The sequence below is a fragment of the Hakea prostrata genome, chromosome 3 (assembly GCF_041222555.1).
Source record: "Hakea prostrata isolate BN-2017 chromosome 3, UWA_Hpros_2, whole genome shotgun sequence".
Taxonomy (NCBI): domain Eukaryota; kingdom Viridiplantae; phylum Streptophyta; class Magnoliopsida; order Proteales; family Proteaceae; genus Hakea; species Hakea prostrata.
This window is the reverse complement of record NC_142602.1, coordinates 40613444-40641113: the sequence shown is the minus strand read 5'-3', so window position 1 is coordinate 40641113 and position 27670 is coordinate 40613444. Positions and strand designations below refer to the sequence as shown.

The following is a 27670-nucleotide window of genomic DNA, read 5'->3' as shown; positions in this document are numbered from 1 at the left end:
AACGATCATAATCTATACGTTTAATGCAATCGAATTGAAACAAAAAATAAATTAAACACAATCAATGCATAAATAAAAGATAGGAAAAAAAAATTGCGAACAATAAAAATAAAAAGGAAAAAAAAAGTAAAACCAGTTAGTATGTTAAAGCAGTCAGTAAAATTTAGTTCATAGCTAAAATGTAGATGCAACACCACCCGTCACCAGAAGCAGAGGCACAACTGTAGGCTTGCTCCGGTTATGTGGTTCGAGATGATGAATGAATAAGTAGAAAGTAAATAACAGAAAGTAAATAACAAAGCAATAAACAAAGTAATAAAAAGAAAATGAAGCCTTAACCAAAGAGAGGCACGACTGTAGGCATCTCTGATCAAGGATCCAGGGGAAGGGAGAACAATAAATAATGCTGAAAGTAAATCCTAAATTAAGAATATGGTGGGGTAGATAGAAGCGGGAATGGAGTGAGGAGAGAAGATTAATAAAGAAGGTTACTTACTTGCGAATTGAACAAACGATTCGAATCTCAACCAACCCTAACAACCAGATCTAGATCTAGAATGATCTATATCTGCAATTGCTAGACCCAGAGAAAAACGAATCTAAAAAAATTGAAACTTGAACTTGAATTACATTACATAAGAAAATTAAACCTAAACATTGAATCTAGAAATTTAAATCTCACTAATGCAAGCAAAGAAAACTAGAGAAAACCTAAATAAACTGAAGAGAGAAGAAAGAATGCTTCTACAAAGCTCTAGAACACGTCCTCCTTTGATGGAGTATGCTCTCCTTTTATAGAGTTTACATGAGATATGAAGCACGGTTGAATTTGAATAAAACTCAGGGTTTCTATCTGACTCAGCCAATTAGGGTTTTTACGTACTAATTGCGCCAACTTAGAGAAATCAGATGCATAATTCCACCGTTGGATTTGAGGTTTAAGTAGTCGTAAACCTCTCCTCCAAAAATCAGCACGATCGGACATCGGATGGTCGTTCGATGAAGGGTTTGATCGAAATTGGACAGAGGCATTCAAAAACGGGATTTTTCCTCTTTTTCTTTCTGAATATAAATCTTTTTCCTCTTTTTCTTTCTTTAATTAAATCCAAGATAGGACTCTTTTCTATTTGGACTTTCTCAATAATATCTCTGTAGATTTGATTTAAAATCTCAGCCGTAGATCAAATTTGCCCTGTAGATTTGATTTAAAATCTCAGCCGTAGATCAAATTTGCCTTCTTTATCTCTTCAATATTTTGGAGTTGGCCCATAATCACACATCTCTAGCCCATCATGCTCCAAATCAGGCCCATTTTCGCATTTGAGAATTTGAATGGACTTCTTGACGTGTAAAATAGCATGATTCAAGCCCAAAACTCCAAATATTTGTTTAAATCTTGAAAAGCCCTAAAATCTGCAAAAACAACATAAAACCCAAGGTAACTCCACTCTAAGTGTATAAAATGCATGCTTTGTGCCCTAAGATTTCACACATAAATATGCTCATCAATGAGAATGGGGGAAACGATTCAGTTACATTCTCTTCGTGTATGCTTTGAGTTATATAGGGTTTACCTTTCATGTCAACTGTCGAATTAATTCACAAGTCTCATTCATAGTCGTGTAGTCTGATTGTCCAGTTTTTCTCCCTCAATTCAAGTTAGTTGCAGTTTCAATATGGGGCACGATCACATATCTCTGAACTTGGCGGGATCATGTTTCTTCCTCTAACTGTTGAGTTCCTTCGTGCCTACGTTACCTCTAAGTTTAATTCTTTAACCGGTCCCAACTGGGGTGATTGAACCCCCCCCTTTTTTTTTTTTTTATTCCTGAAAACGCAATTTTGAGAAAATAAGTTTAGGAAATGGATAATTAACCGACTGTCTAAGATGCGTGCATGGGCGACTGGCAAACGGTATTCTGCGTGTGGCTCGTTTACTGGGCAGTTTTCGTGATTTCTATTTTTCAAAGTGTTTGATTCAGCAATCTTCATCGGAAATGGAGGGCTTTCTGTACTCATTCTCGACTCAAAAGAGTTTACTAACTCTCAATTTTGCTAAAACAGTTCATAACCATCCAAAGGCAAATTCAGGATCTGGGTTTTGTAATTGGAAGCTCGAACAGGGTTTTAATCGTATTAGTTGCAGAAATGGAAGCCGGGTTGTCTCCTTAGTTGTTAAGAGCGCTGAAGGGGATAAACAAGAAACTGATACAGATTGGGAATTGGAATTTCTCGGGGAACTTGATCCATTGGGTTTCCAGCCCCCTAAAAAGAGAAATCGTCATAAGTCGAAACTTTTGGAAGACACCGAAGGGATGGACTGGTGTGTAAGGGCGAGGAAGATTGCATTGAGGTCGATTGAGGCCCGGGGATTGTCTCGTGCCATGGAAGACTTGGTTACTGTCAAGAAGAAGAGAAGGAGGAACAAGAAATTTGGTAAGAACAAGATACCAAAAGAAGAAGAAGAAGAAGAAGAAGAAGAAGAAGAAGAAGAAGAAGAAGAAGAAGAAGAAGAAGTGGATTCTGAATTTGATGATAGAAGGTATGGGAGTGAAAATGAGGAGATTGATCTTTCTGATGGAAGTAGTCACCTCAGAAGGAGTGTGGACATACTTGCAGATGATGTGCTTGAAGAAAGAAAAGAGAGAATGAAGGAAGCTTTTGTGCAAAGACTTTCTCAGTTCTCTGGACCTTCTGATAGGAAGAAAGAAATCAGCTTGAATAAAGCCATTATTGATGCACAGACTGCAGAAGAAGTACTCGAAGTAACCTCTGAGGTAATCACAGCTGTTGGGAAAGGGTTGAACCCTTCTCCTCTCACCCCTTTAAACATTGCAACTGCCCTCCACCGAATTGCCAAAAACATGGAAAAAGTTTCTCTTATGAGACCTCGCAGGCTGGCCTTTGCTCGTCAAAGGGAGATGTCTATGCTTGTGGGTATGGCAATGGCAGCCCTACCGGAATGCTCAGCTCAGGGTATTTCAAACATTGCTTGGGCAATGTCCAAGATAGGAGGTGAGCTGCTTTTTTTGACTGAAATGGATAGACTTGCTGAGGTAGCTATCACTAAGGTGGTGGAGTTTAATTCACAGAATGTTGCAAATGTTGCTGGTGCTTTTGCTTCAATGCAACATTCCGCGCCTGAACTATTCTCTGCATTATCCAAGAGGGCAGCTGATATAATTCATACTTTCCGGGGGCAAGAACTTGCTCAGGTCCTGTGGGCCTTTGCTTCTCTTTATGAGCCAGCCGACCTTTTGCTTGATTCCCTTGATAATGCTTTCAAGAATGCAGAGGATTTCCAATGCTGTTTTGAAGAAAAATCAACCTCCAAAGAATATTGGAATGTGGAAAGCTTAGGAGATTTGACTCTGGAAGAGTCTTCTGACTCCCCTGTACTTAAATTCAACAGGGCTCAGCTTGGGAATGTAGCGTGGTCTTATGCTGTTCTTGGTCAAATGGATCGTGTTTTCTTCTCCAACATATGGCACACATTGAACCTTTTTGAGACGCAAAAGATCTCTGGACAGTATAAGGAGGATATCATGTTTGCTTCTCAGGTCCATCTTGTGAATCAGTGCTTGAAGCTTGAAAGCCCCCAACTTCAGTTATCACTGAAGAGTGATCTGGAGGAGAAAATTGTGCTTGTGGGAAGGACCAAGAGGTTTAATCAGAAAACGACTTCATCATTCCAAAAGGAGGTGGCCCGCCTTCTTGTAAGCACAGGCCTTGATTGGGTTAAAGAATTTTCTGTTGACATGTACACCTTGGATGCAGTCGTGGTTGACCAGAAAATTGCTTTGGAGATTGATGGACCAACTCATTTCACGAGGAACTCTGGTGCATTCCTCCACCTATATATTGACTTACTTTCTCCTTGCATCTATTTCCTCTAGGGTTACTCATTTCATTATCTGTGTGTCATCATCTGTTGTTACAGGTACTCCATTAGGTCATACAATGCTCAAACGTCGCTACATTGCTTCAGCTGGTTGGAAACTAGTATCATTATCTTATCAAGAGGTGAGTTCTCCTTGTCAGGTATTTTAATTTTAATGCAGTGCTAATCTCAATCCAGTAAAGTGCAAGAGGAGATCAGGGGTTGTGCTGAAATCACAGGTATACTGGCAACTCAGACATGCACGATATTTTGGCTAAATGGTCTAACAGTCAGAATTGAAGATGTCAAGAAGTAACTAAAAGTGCAAGTAGCTGAAATATAGAGTCCATATTTAGTAACTATTTGAAAATAGCAAGTAGGAGCCGGATTTGGAGAATTTAAAGGGTTCCAAAAATAGTATGTTGCTGAAAATAGAAACTGAGTTTTAGTAACCAAAGGAAATATCGACTAGACCAAGCAGTAGACAAGTATGGTTCAGAATAGAAGTGAAGTACTAGATCAGTAACTAGGCCGAACAGAATTAGAAAGCTATTGAGAAAGTAAAGACTAGAATGATACTAGAAAGTATGAACAAAATGCTGTAGCAACAGTGTGGACTGCTATCAAAACATGAAACCAGTAGACTGAGCTGATGGTTATCAATTGTTAAACCAGATCTGAAAAATTTAGGGAAAATTGATACTGTTAAGGACAAGAATAGCCTCGAGATATAAAACAGAAACTCGAAACTTGTATGCACAAAAGAGGAGATAGGAGATCTATTCCATAGGAAGAAATAGAAGGTAGAAGAGAAGAAAGACGATAGACTAAGAAGAAGAAGATAAAAAGATAGGAAGGGACATGACCTTGGAATTACCACCGAAAGGCCTGTCTGAATTGTATCACTACAAGCCCTACCTATTGAATTACCAGAACCAACCTGCATCACCACAACAGAGATCCATCACCAACCACAGTCCAAGGACGACTTACCTATTGACCTGAAGAGGGAAACAATCAATTTCTCAATAACTCAGTTCATACAGGAGGTTTATGTCCCCACTCCATTATTTATAACTTGCATTATTTTTTCTGTGAGCTCAATATATCTCAGTGCTTGGTGATCGGGAAACAGGACGAATTCTTGCGGTAGTGACGCCAGTATCTCAAAGCCTGTATCACCGTGTAGAACTCTTTGTCATATGTCGAGTATCATTGCTTGCTTTATTCAGCTTCTCACTGAAATTGGAAACAAGGTGGGACTCTTGACTAAGGACACCTCCTATACCTACCCTGATGCATCACAAGCTACTTCAAAGACCTTAGAGAAATCTAGTAAGCACAAGACTGGGACTCAGACATCAGTCTCTTGATCTCCTGAAAGGCTGTAGTAGCACTTTTAGTCCATTTTGATTCCCCTTTTCTAATACAATTAGTGATGGGGCTGTAATGGTACTAAATTTGTGAATGAACCGCCTGTAAAAAGTGGCCAAACCGTAACCTCATGAATATTGGTTGGTTCCAGCCATTCTACTATCTCCCTAACTTTCTCGGGGTCAGCTGATACTCCATTGGCTAACACAACAAAACCTAAGAACATCACATGGTTGACACTTCTTAAGATTAGCATAAAGTTTCTCTTTTAAAAGCATTTGGAATACTTGACGCAATCTTGGGTTTTACTATAAATGAGGATTTTGTCATTGTATATCACTAGGAACTTCTTTATAAAGGGCCTCAACACCTTTGTCATGATCCCTATGATAGTACTGGGGGCGTTAAGGAGCTCGAATGACATGACTAGCCACTTATAAAGGGCATCTTTAGTATTGAAAGCCATCTTCCATTCATTCCCTAGTCTCATCTGTATCTAGTGGTACCCACTCTTTAGGTCAATTTTAGAAAATATGACAGCACTAGCATCATGTCAAGCAAATCGTTGAGTCTAGGTATGGGAAACTTGTACTTAACGGTGATTTTGTTTATGGCTCGGTTGTCCACACACATGTGCCAAGTACCATATTTCTTTGGTGTGAGTAAAGTGAATCATATGGATTGAGACTCTCCCAAATGAAACCTTTTGGAGTAGGTCATCAACTTGACACTAAAACTCAGCATGCTATTTGGGGTTCATATAGTAATGAGGTGAATTTGGCAGGCATGAACCTGGAACTAGATCGATGGCATGCTAAATGTCATGCATGGGTGGTAGCTTATTCGGAATTTCCTCTAGGGACAACTGCTCGAGTTCCCTAATAAAGGTTGCACTTCTTTGGGTGCCTCAATGATTAGGCATGGCGGTGTCTTTGTATTACTTTGTTTTGGAACCAAGGCACAAATAACCCGTGTTTCTTTACACTCCCTTTCAAAGCTCTTTTGACTCAAGGGTTTTAAGTGTTTTCTTAGGGGCTTGTTTTGCAGTGCTTCCTTTGTTCTCGGGGACCCTAATCTCTTGAAGGGCCAGCCTAATTTTTTTCCCATTGAACTCAAACACATAGATGTTGCATCTCCCATGTTTAGTGACATCTAAATCATAGATCCCAGGTGTCCTTAAAATGATGAGGTCGACATCTATGTCCAGGACATCACACCAAACTCTATCCTCATAGCTTGCAAAATGTAGGGAGACAAAACATCTCAACTTAATGGGATTGGTGGACTGATTGACCCAAGGAACCTTGTAAGCCTTTGGGTGAGCCTCTGGCTAAGCCCCTTGCGAGACATAGCATGTTGTGCCACCACATTCATACAACTCCAACAATCAATGGCAATTCGATAGTTCTTTCATGGTGGCAAGTATAGGTGATGAAAATATTAGTCTGCCATCAGTCTTCTTCATTGCCCTTAGGTTACGATATCATGCAACACACTATACCTAGATGAGAAATATCAATAGCTTCAAACTTGTTGTCATGTGGTCTATGGGGCTATAGTCTCACTAATTTTAATCTAGAGGTGGTGACCTTTCTGTTAACCTCCTCATCAAAGATATCCTCCTAGGGACGATGATCCTTATATCATCACTTTGATCATCCTTAGGTCCATAATCCTTATGATCCCCTATATAAAGATTTCGGTTGGGGGCACTCTTTGGCAATGTGTCTAGTACCTTGACACTTAAAACACCTCACTAGGCTAGATCCTAAGATAATCTTACCCTTATTATCAAGTGGCTTGGGCGGGTTGTTGGGTGGTCTTTGGGCGTTTGTGTTAGGTTGAGGCCTCCTATAGCTCACATCCCTTGTCGAGTTGTTCCTCCTTTGGAAGGAGGGTTTCAAGGCTTTCTCAGCCGCCAAAGTTATTCTAAAGGCTTCAGGGATATCATGCACCATGTGGGGTGATATGTTTAACTAAATCTCAGTGTGGAGTGCAATTGGGAATCTGGACAAAGTCTACTCCTAATCGTCATGAGTACGGCTCCTGAGCTTCAACTCATTGAACTTAGCCCATGTATTTAGTGACCAATATCCTTCCTTTCTTCAGGGCATTCATCTCATTCAAGAGTTGTGACTTATAGGTCATAGGTAAGAACTCTGCCTTGAGCCTGCCTTGCATTTCAAACAAGGTAGACATTGGTACATGTCCTAAATCATATGCCTGAGGTTCAGAAGTCTAGAAGTCCTGTGTTGCTCTAGTTAGCTTCTTCTTTGCAAACCTAAAGTGGACCTCCATGGGCATATCATAAAAATCAAAGAACCTATTCATCTGCCTAATCTAATCAAGACATTGGCATCGATCTAACCATCATTGGATGTTTCCTTTATGTTAATCAATCTCCTGGAGTCGAGTCCTCTATCATAGGGCTCAAAGTCATTATCATCCCTATATGGAGGATGTGTCTGAATGGCTCATTGCACACGGGGGTCAGGACCTTTACCTCGACCATTCTCAATGATGGGGTTCCCTACTACAACACTACCTATAAAATGGTGCTCCTCTAAATTAGGGTCGGTGTGAGGGCGCTCAATGGGGGTAGCTTGTCTAGTGATCTGCAGGAGGGTAAGCCTGTAGGAGACGGTTTGTAGGGTTTGCTTAATGGCCTGGAGGTTGTTGGACTGTTCTTCTCAAGTTTCTCTGTTAGCTACCAACTCGGCCAATGTCTCCCTTAGTATAGTTGCTAAGTCCAAAGTAGGGTCCATGTTGCAATATGATCTACTACTGTGAGTGGTCATGCCCAAGGTACCATGTATGGGAGAAAACTATAGCAAGGACAACCTAAGGTCTGCTCAAAACCTCTAATTTGGCAAGGTAACTTGCTTTTTTGGCCTTAAGTCTACGAATCTCTCTCTTAATGCGTACTTTCCATAACAAGTAATGCGCAATACTATTAGGGCCACTTATCCTGGGGAAAAATTTGGTGTCCTCGAGAAGGTTGCAACACTGTTGCAACTCTTGCTCTACTACGAACAAATTATGCCTAAGGATGGACCTAGTGCGACATGACATGAACTGGACCACAATCCTAAGTTTCCTAAAACATCAACTAACTTGATGCAAAGGTTCCTAGACACTCTAAGATGCAAAAGTAAAATTTCAGAATATCCAAACCATGCTCTGATACCAGATTGATGTAGGACAACCCTAGAAACTAGGTTATTCTACAAGAAATAGGATCCTAAGCCAACTAAAATACTATAACGGATTAGTGGAGGGGTTTGCACAACACATAATTAGATTCACACTAAGAGAATAGTATAGGGAAAAAAAAAAATGCAGCAATCAAGAATATAAGTAAAGTGTAAATAACTAAAGACTCTAGAGAATCATTTAGAATTCTTATATGATCAATCCATGCTACTAGGCAAGGGGGTTATGGGCATTACATCCAAAGAAATAAAATTCCAACAAAGTCATAATATGATGAATTTCATTCAATCTAGAGGCAAGTGTTACATCCATTGTAAAAGACAAAAAAACACAAACTCCAAAGCCAAGTCAATCAACAAGGTCACCAACAAATATTTTTTTATGCTAGAACAAGGAGGCAGCAATATCAGTAGAAGCAAGGTCGCCATATGGTTACAGCAAGAACTAGAACAAAACTGCAGTAACAGTATACTCAGCAGAAAATAGATAAGTGTAGTAGAGGATAAAAACAAGGCTGTCGACAGAAAAGAGGGGGCTGCCGTAGGGCTGCAGGGAATGAAGGAAGAGGTTGAAAGACAACCCAAAAGATCACATAAAAATATTCTGCAGCAAAGATTCTCCACAGAAAGAAAGAAAAGGAGAAGAGAAAAAGAAACTCTGGGCAGAGTGGAGTCCTACCGTAGGTAAGGGAAGTAGTGGGGGTGGGGAAACAAGAGGGGATTGAAGAAATAGAAGACAGAAAGTTTCTGCAGTAAAAATGTGACTAGAAGAACAGAGAAATAAGATAAAGGGGGAAGGGAAAGTTATCCACAGAATTGGAACTGCCATGAGATCCTTGGGAGGAAAGAAAGACAAGAGAGAAGAAAGGAGGAGCAAACAGAAAAGCAATGTCCGGAAGAATAGAATTTTCAGATGCAAAGGAGCAGCAAGGGAGGAGAAAACTGACCTGTCCGAGAGAGGGAGGAGAAAGTACCACCACTGAGAGAGAAGAGGGAGCTGCAGTTGTCGAACTCTGTTTCTTTTCTTTCTTTTTTTTTCTGTCTGATTTCATGTCTCGTGCCTTGTGGTGGTTGGCTTAAAAGAAAGAAGTTTCCTAAAATAACTGCAATGAAATAAAGGAAACAGAAAAAGACTTGCCTAAAATAACCTCAATCAGAATAAAATCCCATAACTCCATGATTTGAAAAGAAATCCCTGAACTATCCTTAACAAAAATAATCACATAAATACTAAGACTAATACATGAAAAAAAGAGACGTGGGTGTGGAATGTAGATCACAGTTGTAAGGGTCCAGATAACGCTTTTTAGTAGCTGAACCAAATCAAAAGGTTCCGTCGCCTCCGCCTCAGGTAGTACGAGTGGTGGGTGTGCATGGCGTGATGTCCCCATCACTTATGCTGTACTGGACTTTCTTGTAAATATAGGGCTACTGTGATGGGGAGAGTTGTATTGGTTCTTGTTCAATTCTTCACCTCCATCTTCTCTTCATCTAGCTCTTTTCTCTTCTTCTTCTACTACTTGTGCATTTGCTTTCTCTGATTTGCAACTTGTCACACTGTTTATTCTAACTAGCATAGAAACTGATTATGGTGCTGTCCGCCCAACTTGCCAAAGCTTTTACAAGCATTTGCATTTTCATTAGCAATCCCCTTTGAAGCTTTGAATCAGTCAACAATTGAATTAACTTTTTCTTCAGTTATTGTCTGATACCTGGTTGATGTAATATTTTCGCTCATGCTATTTTTCTTACAGTGGGAGAATCTTCAAGGTGAGTTTCAGCAGCTAGATTATCTAAGAAAAATTCTTGAAGATGCAATCGGCAAATGCTACACCTGAAGCCGGTAAGACATTTGAAATGGAGGCGGTTATAGATTGTTGGTCGGAGGCAGTGAAATCAAGATAGGTAAGAGAAGTTCCTATGGTGCAATCAAATGCCACTGCTGGAAAAAAAAAAGTTTCATCAATTCGTCATGAGATGCTGTATATAAGTGTTACATGCAAATTACTGATGCAGATATATCTGTACGCATTCATCTATTAACTTCTCATTTCCACTTGTCTGTGGAAATGTTATGTTGATCAAAATCAATTTGATGCTATGTTCATTATTGAGAAATAACTTGCATCTAGTTATGAAGAGTTATATTCAAGGTCTACAGGATATATTTTTGTTCCTAGTAAGTAGTTCACAGATAGGGTGAGGTTGTTTGCATCATTCACATGCCGCCCCTGGGTCCCCCACATGAATATGCTATTTCATGATTCAGTAAGAGGTTGGACCATCATAGTTCCGGAATTAATCTCTGGATTAATACATCTAGTTATTCCTGTTTTCTGTTAGTTGAGAATGAACTTCGGAGTAATGTTGAAAACACTTCAGTTTTCAGAATATTTTCAACTTTTGCATGAGGTCTGCTTTGCCTTTATTTTACAAGGTTATGATGAGATTGTAGTCATGGCAGTAGAGTCCAATTAGACCAAGGAAGTGTATTTATAATGGAAAATTAGGGCCCCTCTTAGTAGAACTTGGCAATGCTTTTCTTTCTTATTCCTGAACTACTTTTATTTGTAATAGCTTAATTGCAGTGCCCAAATTTCAGGTCCATGGGGCTACACAAATTTAACCTTAACAGTTCTGTATTCTATTATGCGGACCCTCGATTTTGAGGGTCAAGTAGTTCTCATCCAATAGCTTTTGTGGAGTTATTATCGTTAAAGCCAATTTAGTTCCTCTATATTTGGGTCTATTTGCCTACTAACTAAAAAGTAATTAAAGTGTTCAAAGATAAAATAAAATTTTGGCAAGGATGTAGCTCCCTTCCAGATCACACAGTTGAGTAAGAGTCTATTTTTGAAAGTATGTGTCTTGGTGGTGAGCTCTTTCCCCTACCCTGCTCTTATATTCTCTTTGCTTTCATTTTTCTTATGGTAATTAAAGTACCTCAAAATCCCAAAACATCCTGTATCTCCTCTTTCTTTTCTTCTTTCTTCAATGTTTCTTCCATTAGTCTACTAATGTACCAACCTGCAGAACAAGTCAGTTGAATTCCATTGTTTGTAATCTCTGCCACATCAATTAGTTCCAGACCTGAAAATGAACTGTTTATTTTTATGTTTAGTTACTGTTCTGTTTTATTATTACTTGGCGGACATTAGATACAAAAATTTTATCCATGTCATATGATATGTTTAGCTCAGATTTGCTTTCCACCTATCCTCAGGCTTATGAGCATCGCCAGATCCAGGAGTTAGATATCAGACTGCATCATTTGTGTCCAAAACCTTACTTCATTTTCTTAATGGAGATGGTGTTTCCTCACTGATGAGTCAATGTAACTTTTTCAGTCATCTCATTGTAAGCATGCTATCTGCCCAAATAATGAACAAATGGGAAGAACATGTTCTCGTTTGGGTTCTTTCAATTCTCAGCTGCTGAAGACGATGCAACTGGCACGGACATGTCTGGCGTGTACTTCTTCAATAAATCTTGGATCATTGTGGGGGTCAGCAACAGGACACCTTCAAGGATTACAAACCGATTTCTGTAAGCTCCTTTACTTATTGCTTCATTGCAAAAGTATGGCCCTTAGACTTAAGTTGGTGATGCATTAATTGGTCAGGTATAATCTATATCGACTATCGAGGTAGGCAAAGTAACAACAATGTCCTCTGCCAAGTGCTCCAGCATGGGTTATCACCTCAACAAAAGAATCCTGAGATTTGCAGCAAAGTTAGACTTGAAAGTAGCATGACTTTGACCAATGGAATAATTTATTCTCTTTGTTGCTTATCTAAAATTTCCGCCATGTTTTCTCTATTGGTTATTCCAATATATTATTGACCAAGCTATGTTGTGTTTCTGAATGTTGCCCAGTCCCTATGATTACCTATTAATGGAGGGGCTTTGAAAGGGCATCCCTATGTGGCCATTCTTGTTCTACAAGTCCTAAATTCTGTGTCAGTTTTCTAAAGAGGGTTCTATGTATCATTCATTATGTCGCAAGCTGGACATCACCTCGATGCCGTTCGCTTATGGCTTGTCTGTGTCTAGCAAGGCCATTGTCTTGACTTCTAAGACAGCCTTGTATCTTGTATAGTTTCAAATAGAGCTGGATTAAAAGGGGAGACTCCATGTAGTGGACTCCATTTAGTTGGGGTATGGCTTGTTCTTGTAGATAAATTAGCGACTTGAAGAGGTCGCACGGTATCATATGCCCGATGCCTAGTGCTTCTCTAATCTCTGGTTATGGGCATCATATTCTACAAGATAAATGTCCTTGTCATTGCCTGGTACTCCCTTGCACACTGACAATGTTTTAAGGAGGGACTCGTAATTTTGATGGTAAGTTCTCACTTGATTCTGCCTGGGATGCCATAAGAAGTCATGGGAACAAGCTGGGCTGAACTAATGTGTCTGGTTCCCCTATTCTCAAAAACCCTGGTTTTCCTTCATAACATGGTTGGCCATATTTTCTTACAAGGCGTGGAAGGAAATGTTGGTGCCAAATGGATTTAATAGGGGCCTTATTGCTCACTGGAACCAAGGATATATCCTGGATGTCTAACCATTTCATAGGGGATTCATTGTTTAATTGCATTTGAAAGTTCAATATGGTTTTCTGTTCTGTACATGATCTGCCAGGAAAGAAGTCAGCTATTCTGCCAAATTGGGGGTAGTCCCTATTCATATGCATCACTTTGATATGATTTGAAATGGGTTTGATAGAGGAAGCAAACTCTTGAATTATTTTCCAAGTTTGGCTTTTCAGGGTTTTTTTTTATTTTTTTTATTTCAACATTTTTTAAATTATTTTAAATTTTAGGTTTGAATTCATTTTTTTGTTCAATTTCAGGTTTTAATTCAATTTCCCGGTTTGGCTTTAAAATTAATTTTCCAATTTCACTATTTTTTAATCTGACTTTCCAATTATGTTTAGTTTATTTTCAAATTTTGGTTTCTTAGTTTATTTCCAAATTATTTTTTCATTCATTTTCACAATGTTGGTTTTTAAATTCCAATTTCAATATTTTAAATTTGTTTTTCCAAATTTTTTTTTTCTAATTTGTTTTCTAACTTAAGTTTCCATTTTCATTAATTTTTTAATCTAATTCTCTAATTTCAATACATTTAATTTTTTTTCTTTACTTGTCTAGTTGTTTTTCCAATTATTACTTTATTTTTCTAATTATTTTTCCAATTCTTGTTTGTATACTTATTTTTCAAAATTTTTAATTCGTTTTCCAATCTTGGTTTGTAAAATTTTTCCAATTTTAATACTCATAATTTACTTTTGTAATTTCAATGTGTTCAAATTATTTCCCCAATTTTGGTTTTAAATAAATTTTTTTAGCTTCTATATTTTTAAAATATTATTTTCTAATTATGTATTTCAAATTTCCCTATCAAGCTCTCAGAGAGAACTTCATTCTCTGATCTCCTCTATGAATAAGTGTTTTCACAAATCATGTGCAAACAAAGGTATTAGACTGATTTGTTAAAGAATCAGAATTTTGAAAACCAAATTACTTTAATTGGAAAATCGTGATTATGAACAATCATTGAGATCATATTTAATGTTGATTTTCTCATATAAAGCAAAATTTGTATGCTTAATTTTGTTATATGGGGCGTGGAAGCTAATACGATTTTTTTTTCTTCTGAAATTTTACTAAAAGTGGGAGTTTGCTTTATGTAATGGCACAGTAATGTAATGCGAAAAAAAAAAGAATGTAACCCAACTATTTCTGACTTTAAAGAATGTGAGATTTATATTATTCAAATATTTTCATTTTCAATACGTTATTTGGGATGCCTGAAATGACAAAAAACGGTCTGTTGTGCACATCTTTTTGTTATAGCCGACGAGTTTGTATTAGTGGGGGGGGATACTACTAATATAGGTGCCGCCAATGAGTGCGAATCCAAGACCTCCCCATGGGAGTTTGGGCTTTTAATCGTTCAATTAACCCACCATTGGCAGTTGTGTGTATCTTTCTGCTGTATACAGTAGTGTACCACCACCACAGCACGCCACGTGGAATATACTAAAAAAGGGCTAAGATTAAAAACCTGATTTTAAGTGAAGGGAACTAAGTTTTGAGACCCATTTATTAAATACCCACCCATTTTGAAACCCGTTAGCGCCGATTTCTAAAATCTCACTTCAAATGCTTCAACTCCTTGACTTCCCTTTCCTCCATTGTTCTATTCCTCCATCTTTCTTCTTCGCTGTTATTACTCTTTCCGAACTATTTCCTTCATTCTTCTCCTAAATGACACCGTATTCTTGAAAACATCTTCAATGGTAAAAGCACCCAATGTCTTGGGAAAACAGAAAGAAAAAACAATATATACCCAGAACACTCCAACGTCTGCAACACAAATCTTGCAGGTTTTTTTTTCTTCTTTTTTCCCCTATACGCTTCCTTAGAATGTGATGAATAATGAAAATCCAGATCCTATACCGCATTCCTTATAGAATTGTTTCAACATATTCATTACAACTCAAAAAGCATATGAGAGAACTTAGAAAGCATATTATTTCAGCACATTGATTGCCCCCCCCCCCCCCCTCCAACCAAAAAAAGAGAAAAAGAAGAAGAAAGGAAAAATTATGTGCCATACCTTTAAACAAATAATATCACTGCAACTTAATGGAGATCCCCCTGCAAACAAAGAATTATATAATCATTCAAAATCTAAGAGGAAATGTTGGGGGTAATTGTATTACAAATTCTACAAAATACAAAAATGAAATTGCAACACAATTGAAAGATGAACATCCTTAGCCAATCCGGAGAGCTTGATGTTGCAACCGAACGAACCACCGATCATTGAGGTTGAGTCACACCTTGAGTGCTATCTTTAAGGTAATTGATACACCCTACTACCAAGGGTTCTTCGCACCACCACCTCCAAGATAAAGCAACCTCCAACTAGAAGATGAGGTAGTTCTTCTAGTCCCTTCAAGGAGCCAAAAGCTAGAGCACAACACTTAGACAAATTCAAAGAAAGAAATTAACTTTGTAACACAAATAATGTGAGAGTGAGGAGTGTCTCAATTGCACACCACATGTAAGAAAAGATTGAGTTTATATAGGCCCAAACCTCACCTTACACCCCTTAGGATTCTTAAGGCAATGAATTGGATTTAATCCATTCAATAACCTCAACCCCATTCATGGCATGAAAAGATTGGGTTTATATAGGCCCAAACCTCACCTTACACCCCTTAGGATTCTTAAGGCAATGAATTGGATTTAATCCATTCAATAACCTCAACCCCACTCATGGTAATGCCATGAATGGTCATGAAGTTGAAATGAGAATTGATGGTCAAGAGTTAGAATTTAAGTAAATTCCACCCTTTAAGTAACCCCACCACACCACCATGATCAAGACCTTTAAGACCCATGACCAATGTCATGAAGAGCCTCATAACCAAGGTCATGAAGGGCATCCTTTACTCATGGTGCCTCATTACCACCCTTACCTCATGGGTCCCACACACAAACAAAACAATTAAATAAAAGAAATGCGAAAACTAATTTTGAAACTTAATATAGATTTTAATAAGAAAACCTAACAAGAAATTCTTAGTTTTTCTCTTCTGGAATCAGAAACTATTACATTTACGAATTGTCATTTTTCCTTGCTCTTAACTTTGTTTCGTTATTGTGTTCTCAACAAGACGATGAAGATAGAGGATGGAGTCCCAAATTAGAGGGAAGTTTGATCTCTGATGTGAGTACTGTTTGAACTAGGTTTCTAGAAATGGGTGGGTATTTAAATGGGTCTCCAAATTGGGTTCGCTTCACTTAAAATCAGATTTTTAATTTTAGTCCTTTGTTTAGCATATTCCATGTGGCGCACTGTGGTGGTGCACTGTTGTGCACATTAATGAGATGTACACAACAGATGATTTTTTCCCTGCTAGAATACTTATAAACTTAAATTAAAGAATAGTCATTTTCTGTGGTTGTGCTTGGTTCACACAATTTATTAATGGTGAAAACTAAAAAATAAAATAAGGTCAAGAGTTCGAATATCTTTGGATTAAAGGTAAAGTTCTATCATATATTTAAATAATTATATAAAATTATCCCTTTTGAGAATGTGGTTGAGATATATGTAAACTGGCTCGAACAAACCTTAATTTATATATATTTTTTTAAAAAGCCAAGCAATAACAACAAATCTCTTCATTTAATTGTTGTGAGACATGCATATTTACACATGATTGGCATGAGACTTATCTGTAAAAACTCCTTACACCACAAAATTGCACTTGGTTACAATCTTTTCTTAATTAATGTTTTTCTGATCTAGACTCAAAGTGTTACTCCCTTTTTTTTTTTTTTTTTTGGTAAAAGTGATATTTTGTTTTAAGAGCAGTAAAATTCAAAGAAAATTCAAAAAAAAAAAATGTTAAGACATTGGAGAAAACCAACAATTATAAGGTAAGTACTTATATTTTCTTCTACGAAAATGTACCCACATAAAAATGAATTCTTTTTCTAATTTTAAAATAACCTGGAATCCCTTTTTAGTTTTTCTGAGAAAATCTTTTACTAACAATGGTAGAATAAGCGTAGAGAAAAATATAAAACTTATTTAAAAAGAACTTGAATGCATGAATTTTTATTTTTATTTTTTTTGGTAAACAGAATGCATGAAGTTAAAAATTACGATTTTAAGTATATTTAGGTTCTTGTATCATTTTTGAGTCATTTATGATATAAAAGAATTGGAATTTGAAACTCTCAGGGGAAAATATTGGAGAACAAGTACTAAAATCAAGAGGTGCATTTGGGATGTAGGAACGTGAACAAGAGGTCAGCAAGGGTTTTCAGCTTTAAAATAATCTTGTTGGGGTAATCTGTAAGAACCGGATTCGGTTCGGGTTGAGTTATGTTTTGAACCAGTTTTGGTTCAAGCTATTTGTATAATAAGCTTTCTGGTTCAGCTGGGTTAGGAGAAGTCAGATTCACCAAATCAGATTTTGGGTTTCTTGTCTCACGTGAGAGCCTCTGGCGATTCCCTTCAGAGCTTCGGTTTCAGTTTTGTTCTTGGAGAAGATGATTGATGCTGTTACCGGTGACAAAGGAGAGTTCTCGATGGTAGATGGAAGAGCAGTTGATTAGGGTTTGATTACTCTTGTATTTCTCTATTTCATTCTTCTCTATTTCGGTTATTCTTGGCCGGCGATCCTTCTCAGAATTGAAGATTGTTGATGGTATTGAGGTGTGCTTTCGATGGCTTGTGGAGGAGCTATCTAGTTTTGTTGATTACCTCTCTGTCTTGTATTTATCTTCCAAGATCTGTAAGTATTTCATATGATTTCCCATATTGAATTGAACTCGCATCTAAGTCCCGGTGAGTAGGTCCTTGGATCGAACTCCGTGATCGTAATCATTCTTTGTGTCTCTTATTTGCTTGCTTTGGTATAATCTTGATCGAATCAACCACCCCTGCGATCACAAATCTAATGCCTAGTTCACCCATAAATGTTGGGTTATGTGAGCTTATGTCCATTAAAAACATAGAATAAATAAACAAAATAGATTTCTTAATTTTTGGAATCCATTACAGATTTAGAGGTTTTTTTTTTTATTCTTATACTCTTAAACAAAAAAAGCTTTGAAATGGATACCAAATATATAAAAATGATAAAACATGAAAAAAAAATTTAGGATAAAGATAATATAAAAAAGGATGGCTCATATGAAGACTTGTAATACTAGTCAGCTCAGCAATGCAATTAGAAGCATTCCAAGTTCTTAAAGGTATTTTGCTATTGTTAATAACATGGATTGTGCTCTTGCTCCTGTGCTCTTCTATGTCATAAAAAATGATCAGATCACACATTCACTTACCAACATGTTGTGATCACTCATATACATTGTTTAGGCATTTTTTTTGAAGTCATAATCTATAACATGTACCTTACACCATGAGCTATTAAATCAGTTGCATAATTAAAATGTGAAAGGTATGGTATCATCAAAGCTAGACTAGTCTCACTCTCGTAATAACCATACTAGATTCTAACCCACTACTACAATGTAAGAACCAAACTGTTAAACCATGGACCATTCGGGTGGATAGCAGTGTGCCAACATCTGGACTTCAAGAAGACGGTGAGGTGGACCCAATTGAGCTAGCCATATTGGAATTTGAGAGGAAGAGACACTCGATTCATCAGGTTTAGGGAGTTGAATTGCCAACTTTTCAAGAATGTGCATCACAAAGACGGTGGATTAAGTAATATAACATACTTGAGTATAGATTCACAAGACAATTAGAATCCGATAGGATTTGAATTGGCTGGTCCATCAAGTGGTTGATAGCTCATCAATCACTTGGTCCAACCGGTAAAGAATAGAATTGTAAGTTCCAAAGTAGTTCGTGTATGGGACTCCTGTTTCCCTAAATACCCCCTATTTGAAAACACTTTTTGGTCCAACTTGTGCTTTAGGAGTTCTTTCTCAAGCTCCCAACGGTAGGACCATGAAGTGCATAGAGTTGGCATGGTATGGATCTTAAACCATTAGGGACCTGACGCACCATTATAGATTTATTATAGATTTGCACAAGCTCTGCTTTAACATTATTTTACAAGGTTATGGTGAGATTGTAGCTTTGACAATCTGCAATAGAGTTCACTAGATCAAGGATGTGTAGTTACAATGGAAAAAATATGGCTTGTCTTGATAGTTGATAGTACTTAGAAATGGTCTCCCGTCCAAAATATGTTTACTTATAATGAGTTTAATTACAATGCCCAAATTTTTAGGTCCATAGGGCTAAACAAAATTTCTCTATGTGAAGCCTCAGTTGTGCAGGTCTTTCCTTATCACCATTATGTGAATACTTTTTTCATGATATTTGCTTCTTAAACTTTGTGTCCCTCTTCATTTTGTGGCTTGCATTCATACTCCTAGTCTTGCTTGCTGCTATTGCAAACTCCATATTGTGGGGGTGGGCAGTGGGTTGGGACTCATCAAATATGAAGATTCGGTCATGGAACATGCGGGGGTAAATGGAAAATTCACTTTGAAGTGTATTTCCAAAAACCTAATAAGACACAAGCCAGATCTCATATTTTTTTGTGAGACCAAATGCAAAGATCATAAAGCCCTAGGTGACTCAAGTCTAATTTTTTTTTTATGGCTTTTTTTTTTTGTAAGAAGTTAATATTAGAAAAACTAACTAAAACATAGAATCAAGATTATTTAATCTATGAAAGAAGAAATTACAAATTGACAGAATCATGATGGAATTAAATGCCTCTTTGAAGATATATTCCAACCTTATAGAAATGATATAAAAGAAAAGAAAAGATCTAGCACTACTGAAGTAAAAGTGAAGGATGAAACTTGAAGATGAACACTTCAATAAGAAACACGTTCGATGCCAAGGATCTCACAAGCAATCAGGGTGCTCACCCCAGTTGGACAGGTATACCATCACTTGGTATTTTGAGCTTCTGAAAATTTAAGATCCATTTGCCTGTGTGACCTTGAGATATTTATATCTCTAGGGTGGAGATGACCAGCCATAAAGTCTACCCTAAGTGAGATGCTAGCCCACTAATGCTCATATCCAGAATGCCCTTAAAGCTTACCTTGACAATTACTAAAAATTCCCCAAAAGAATTAGGGAACAAAATTACAGAACTGCCATTAAATAAAACAAAACAAAATTAGGTTCCCAAAAATTAGAGAAGAAAATTGATAAGTTTTTACTAATATATAAAAACAAATTTGCAAAACCATTTTATCAATAAATTCTTTCAAAAGGCAGTCTGTAGGTATGTGTACACTTTTGTAATTGTCAAGTCACTAGCACTAGAGCACTAGTCACTAAGATCAACACTCAACGTACATATAATCTTTACATGGATGGATTCCATAGATTTAAAGTATACTAACCATAGAGAGACTAGTCCCCATATCTCCCATAGTCTGAGCAATTTTAACTTGCACCCCTCAAACCCTTCATAGTTCAACAATGTATATTTAGACAATAATACATTATGATGGGTGCGATCAAGTCAAGGATTACAAAGTGGTTCAAACTAGATGATCATCCATAAAATTAGTCCAAACAATCCAATGAACCAAATAACCACATAAATCATCATAAACAATAAATACCACATATAATTAAAATAACCTTACAAGTATCCAAAGTGAATGTGTAAGTAATATAATGATATGTGTTGGGCCACATAATTCTTACAGTCTCCTACTTGGCCTAACACAATCCCAAATCCATTACATGTTTTGCAAATACACAAAAAATGAAACCTTTTGTGAAGGGATCAGCCAAGTTTGACTTAGATGGCACTCTCTCAACAACAACCTCTTGCTTTGTAATCACATCACGAATATAGTGATATCGACCTTCTATATGCTTGGCCTGAGAATGACACTTTGGATATTTTGTGATGGAAATTGCAAAATTATTGTTACATAAAATTGGAATAGGTTTCATTACACAATCCTTTATCAATAATTTTGACAAAAACTTCTGAAAATAAATACCTTCTTTGGCAACTGCATTTAAAGCCATATCTTCAGCTTCCATTGTTGATTGAGCAACACATTCTTATTTCTTACTTTTCCAAGCAATAGCACCACCACCCAAAGTGGACATATAGCCAGAGGTAGATTTTTGTTATCAACACACCGTTGATAATCATAATATGAATATCCAATGAGGTCAAACTTATCAGAATGATAATCCAATTTGAAAACATTTGTTCGCTTAAGATACATCATTATCCATTGCACACCAACCCAATGCATTCTCCCAGGATTACTTTGGAAACGACTGATCATGCCAACTGCAAATACTATGTTTGGATGAGTACAAATCATCGTATGCATCAAGCTTCCCACAGTAGATGCACATAGAAATAATGAATAATTCAATTTTGCATTCTTAGACTTAGGACTATCTTCCTTAGAAAGAGGTCTAAGATAATTATAAGTAATTTTTCCATCCAAGCAGTTAGTCATATGAAACCTACAAGGTATCAATATACTTCTCTTCAGATAAACTCAAAGTTCTATTTTGACGATCTCGCTTAATTTTGATACTCAAAATATATGAGGCTTCATCCGAATCTTTAAATTCAAATATATCAAACAACCACTGTTTAATTTTCACCAACATAGCAATATCATTTTCAGCAAGCAGAATGTCATCAACATAAAGAGTAAGAAATGTAACATTTTCTCTATTTTTCTTCATATAAATGCAAGCTTCAGTAGTGTTTTGGATAGAACCAATACTAGTAACTGCAATATGAAACCTTAAATTCCATTGTCTTGAAACTTGTTTCAAACCATAAATTGATTTATTTAACTTGCATACTTTTCCTTCATTTCCTTTCGGAACTAAACCTTCAGTTTGTTCCACGAAAATGTCTTCATCAATATTCTCATTCAAAAATGTTGTATTCATTGGTTTATCAACTAACTTCCACACATCATTTTTATTCATAGAATCAATTTCATCTTGCATAGTAGTAATCCAATGATAACAATCAATATCTGACATAACTTGAGAATAAGTCATTGGATCTTCAACAACTTCATTTACACTAACTCTTTCAAAAGTTTCACCTAAATAAACATAATAATCTAACATATCAGGAGCTTTAGAAATCCTTTCACTTCTTCTAATTGGAGGAGTAGATTCCTTACGATTCTTTGGACTTGATGAAACAATAGGATCAAGGGACTCACCACCCAAATAGTTTTGGTGACAATCATCACCTTCTTCCAACTCTTCCAAAATTCTCTTGTCAGAATCAAAACGATCTTCTACAAAAGATAACGTTCCTGCTTTCAATTATAATTTGATTTTCAGGATCATATAACCTATAACATTTGGAGAGATGAGGATACCCAACCATGACACACCTTCTAGTTTTGGATAGCAACTTATTCCTATTAGGATCAGGAGTGAGAACATGACCAATGCACCCCCACACTCGAATGTGAGCAACATTGGCTTCTTTTCCATAAAATGACTTATATGGTGTTGAATTTATAGCTTTGGTGGGAACTCTATTTAGTATATGCATATTAGTATACACAGCTTCTCCCAAAAAATAAGTAGGCAAATTAGCTCTAACCATCATAGATCTAACCATATCAAGCAAAGTTCTATTACGTCTTTCTACAATACCATTAGCTTCTGGGGTATAAGGAGGAGTTCTAAAATGTTTAATGCCACTTTCTTCACAATACTTCTCAAATTCATCAGATATCAGATATATATTCTCCACCTCTATCTGAATGAATTGACTTAATCACTTCTCCTGTTGACATTTCAATTTCAAGTCGAAATGTTTCTAAAAAGTCTCAAGCTTATTTATGTTTAATAAGATCTACAAAGCTAAATCTAAAAAAAATCATCAGTGAAAGTAATGAAGTAACAAATGCCTCCTCTTGCAATATGTTGTTAGGTCCACTTACATCAGTATGCATTTTTTCTAAAATATGGGAACACCTTTCACCTTTCTTATAAGATTTCTTAATTATTTTTCCAGAAATGCAACTTTCACAGGTTGGAAACGTCTCTAGAGACACTCTAGTCAATACTCTCGACTTAATTAATTTTTCAATTCTATCCACACTGAAGTGTCCTAGCCTCATAAGCCAAAGATATGTGGTATTAGATTTAACAGAAACATCCACATTGCATATAATATTACCACATAATTGCACTTGATACCTATTGTTGTTTCTAAAGCCATGTAACACAACTTACCATCTTTATGCATTAAGAATTTCCCATTTCCAAAATAAAATTCATAACCAAATTTCTCCAACATTGAAATAGATAACAAGTTTTTCCTTATACTAGGAGCATATAAACAGTCAACTAAATTAAATAATGTTCCATCATTCAATTTTAGCTCAAAAACTCAATCTCCTTCAATTGATTCTTTATCATCATTTCCCATATAAATATAGCTCCTCCCATCATTTATTCTCTTTAGCTCCTTGAACCCCTTGAGGTTGCTTACCATTAGATCTAAAAAAAAGAGTAACATTGAGACCTTTTATGTCCAGGCTTCTTGCAAAAATAGCATACAATTTGCCTTGACTTAAATTCAATGTTTTATCTCACATTAGTTCTCTTATTCTTTTGTCAATCATGCCTCTTATTGTTAAGCCTCTTCTTCTTTTGGTATTTCTTTGAATTATTGGGCTTATCAACATTTTCTTCAACAGCATGAATTACAAATTCTTTCTTCCTCAATTTAGCATCTTCATGACCAGTCACCTTGGATAAAAGATCATCTACAGTCCAACTTAACGCAAACACAAAATAGATTTGTCTCACAGTTTCATAAGAATCAGACAAAGAATATAAGATTGTAGAAATCTTAGTTTTATCACCAACTGGTCTTCCCTACAAAGCTAATTCATCAGTTACTGCAATCTGCTATTTACATGTTTTCTAGTATCTCCATCTTCATATAATTTAGTTCTGATAAATTTCTCCCAACAACCCTCAATGTGTTGGCTAGATTTCTTATCAAGCTTCAATTCAAGACTATCTAAAATAACCTTAGCAGAGGGACTGTTCATATAATCCACCATAAGAGAATCCGTCATATAACCCCAACATCAAATATTTCACTTTATTATCAACCTCAATTCAGAACTTATAAATAGCCTTTGCAGTCTTAGAAGATTGGGCACCAGACATAGCATGACAATTCTTTTTAATACAAACAGAATAAATTGTAGAATCCAATAAACAAGTCAATTGTATGCTTCCACTCAGCATAATTGGGTCCAGTCAAGATGCAATTTTTCATGATATCAGACACACTCAAAGAACTAGAATAACCGGCCATCTGTTATATAACACGTAACATAATAAGGAGACCATGACCCATTTGCACAAAACTATAACATTCACATTGGACATATGTGGCAATCACAAGTCTTTAAATGTCTCAATTTTTCCCGTATCCGATGGGCATAAGTAAAAAATTTAATAATCCAAAAACCACATCAATGCAAAATATTAAACATTCCTATAGCCGATGGGCATTAAGTAAAAACAAAACAAAATTTTTTTTAATCATTCATTCATGTCTTATCCGATGGGCATCGACATAAAAGAATGATATACTTATCAATAATCCTAGCTTATCTATGTGATTAACCGATAGGTGTCATCATGTCTATGCATTGGACAATCGATAAACTTACAGAATTCATAAATCTAAATGCTCAAACCCATGCTCTCACTGAAAGTAGTCAATACAACAATTTAGAAATCAAATATAGTTTATGATTTCATTAAAAATAGAAGTAGAAACAAGGTAAATTTTAGTTTATACAAAAGAATTAATATAATCAAAAAATTAGGAATATCATGGCTTGAGTCATTCACATAAATATGGCTTAAAGCCAATATCAATTTGGTTTGAGCCAATTAATCTTGATGGCTTGGCTTGACTCAAGCCAAGAAGGTGGTTTGGCAATTAAGAGTAAGTATGGTGAATACGTAATAGAGAACTAATCTTTCATTTCTCAAGAAAAGAAGAAACTTTACACTAAACAATTATTTTCAAATTTTAAGAGAGCATTTATTACACTAAATGATAAAACATTGAATCCACATAGTTTTTCATCTACTCTTTCAAATAGACCTGTAAATGGATAACCGAAATCCGCCTCCGAATTCGCATTCGTATTCGTTTAAGGGTATCCGTATTCAAAATTTTTCTTACCGGAAAATATCCGTATCCGTCCGTTAAGCAACCGGATTCGGATTCGGATAATTGCTTATCGGATCGGATAATATCCGGATAAATTTTTATCCGGATAGAGTAAAGTATTTAAATTTTTTTCTTTAAAAATAGATGATAATTGGATTCGGATACCGGTAATCGGATTCGGATATCGGTATTCGGTAATCAGAAATTAGAAATTTATCGTAAAAAATGTAAAAAAGTGACAATTATCAATCAATAATCGGATATTTTATCGGATCGGATTATTATCGGATATTCGATAAAGTTTCGGATTCGGATTCGGATGCCTTCTCTAAATTTTTGCTGGATTCGGATTCGAATTCGGATAGCGAATTTGCTAATCGGATTCGGATTCGGATACTGGTGTATCCGAGCCGAATCCGGTCCGTTTACAGGCCTACTTTCAAACTCCGATACGTATGACTCTTGGGTTCTCTCTTTTAACTAACAAATAAAACCCAAAGGATAAAACAATTTAACTTTGGATCAAAATAAAAAATCTTTCAAAAATTCAAAGTTAAATAAGAACAGTTCATATAAAAATAAAGAAATTTATGCATAGTATGTCTATTAGTTTATTTTTCAAATTTTGGTTTCTTAGTTTATTTTCAAATTATTTTCATTCAATCTCACAATTTTGGTTTTTAAATTCCAATTTCAATATTTTAAGTTTATTTTTCCAAATTTTCTTTTTAATTCTTTTTTTTCTTCTTCTAATTTTTTATCTAACTTAAGTTTTTATTTTCATTAATTTTTTTAATCTAATTCTCTAATTTCAATACATTTATTTATTTTTTATTTTTTATTTTTTTAGTTTTTACATGAGCCCCTCCATTTTCATGGGAAATAAATCGCACCCCCTCCAAAATCAAAATCTTGCAAATACCCCCTCCACCTTTAACCTCGTTATTTATAACTGTTAAATAATTTTAATATGACCACATTAGCCTTTATGCTTGTTGCCAGTGATTCTTATTTTAATAATTTTAATTAGGTCATAAATCCGACGGCGAAACAATCGAGTGGCTTTTGCAGCAAGAGAGCCTGGCATCATCGCCGCTACTAGCATCGGAACCCTTCCTGCCAATATCGCTACTCTTAATGTCTCTACGCAGTAGTTGCTCCAGCCTCTCACTTCCAACTTCTAAATCCGTTCCTCATTCCTTCCATAACTCATTAGCCCTCGCCCACCATTAGCAGAACTACGAAGAAAGTGACGCCGGTCGGAGGTTCATCGCCAGTGGAGAGATGCTAGGGTTTCAACCTCAACAACAACATATATTGATAGGGAATGAAGCTCTGCCTGGTGGTGGTGGTTCTGGAGGAGATTTGTCTGATAGCTATTTGAGAAAACGTTTCAGAGAAGCTCTGTTTAAAGAGGAAGCACAACCGCAGCAGGACACTGGTGATGCAACATCGCCATCAGTGAGTAAGCCTCGACGACAGCAAGAACAAGGAGGTGCGGTCTCAGCAGCGGGACTGATCCGACGAATATCTTACAGGCGACGGCAATGTGGGCTGTTGGACCAGCCCCAACCAGCGATGGCAGTGCATTCTGGATGCTACCCGTCACGGGCGGTGGCACCACCATATCTGGCAGCAATACTGTTGCTTCTGTAGCTGTGGCAGGCCCTTCAAAACCTCTACGAACATTCCCAACTGCAGGAGGGCAATATAGAACTACTTCGATACCTACTGCTGTAGGGAAGACGCTTCAAGCTCCTCTGCATTTCATCCTCACACTAAACTTTTCAGCTGGGCCGGAATTCCTTGGCGGACGTGTTGGTTCTGTTCCACTTGGGTCCATGGTCGCATCTCAGCATCTGGGTCTGGGTATCTCAGAATCGAACCTGGGGAAGTTTGCAGCTCTTAATGCTTTCAATAGAGGTGCCGGATTGAGTATGAGTTCTGAGCAACAACATGGCATGGATCATCATTAGCAGCAGGTTCAAACCCACTGGCCAGTCTACTGATAGTGGCGATGAACATCCAAACAGTTCACAGTGACAAGCTTCATAAAACAGTTCAAACCCACCGGCCACAGTCCACTCGATTGTTTCGCCGTCGGATATATGAACTAATTAAAATTATTAGAATAAGTACTAGCAACAAGCACAAAGGGTAATATGGTCATATTAAAATTATTTAACAATTATAAGTAAAGGGGGTTAAGGATGGATGGGGTATTTGCAAGGTTTTGATTTTGGAGGGGGTGCGATTTGTTTCCCATGAAAATGGAGAGGGCTCACGTAAAAAACTCTTTTTTTTTTTGGGTACATGGAACGTGGTCACGAGACCCAAAAGCAAAAAAAAAAAAAAAAACCAAAAAATAGCTAGGCTAGCTTTGCTAGCAAATCAGCCTGAAGGATCATCTCCAACTCTAGAGATGGTTCTTGAAAGATATTC

At 36.6% G+C, this 27670-nt stretch overlaps 1 protein-coding gene and 1 pseudogene across 3 annotated transcripts; both read left to right on the top strand.

The window, feature by feature from the left end:
- The first annotated feature begins 1871 nt into the window (after window positions 1–1871).
- LOC149022231 (RAP domain-containing protein, chloroplastic-like) lies at window positions 1872–12308 on the top strand. 3 transcript variants are annotated; one of them, XR_016172425.1, is made up of 4 exons: window positions 1872–3840; window positions 3941–4023; window positions 10221–10371; window positions 11814–12308. XR_016172425.1 is itself a non-coding variant. In XM_089150412.1 (3 exons), the coding sequence occupies exons 1-3, from the start codon at window positions 1998–2000 to the stop codon at window positions 10302–10304; spliced, it is 2010 nt and encodes a 669-aa protein (XP_089006538.1). In that variant the 5' UTR covers window positions 1872–1997; the 3' UTR covers window positions 10305–10683. The 3 variants fall into 3 exon arrangements, 1 of the variants encoding a protein (XP_089006538.1); XR_016172424.1 differs by having other exon boundaries at window positions 11690–12308; XM_089150412.1 differs by lacking the exon at window positions 11814–12308 and having other exon boundaries at window positions 10221–10683.
- Window positions 12309–24951: 12643 nt separating this feature from the next.
- Window positions 24952–27271, top strand: LOC149022230 (transcription factor TCP23-like; annotated as a pseudogene).
- The last annotated feature ends 399 nt before the right edge of the window (window positions 27272–27670 follow it).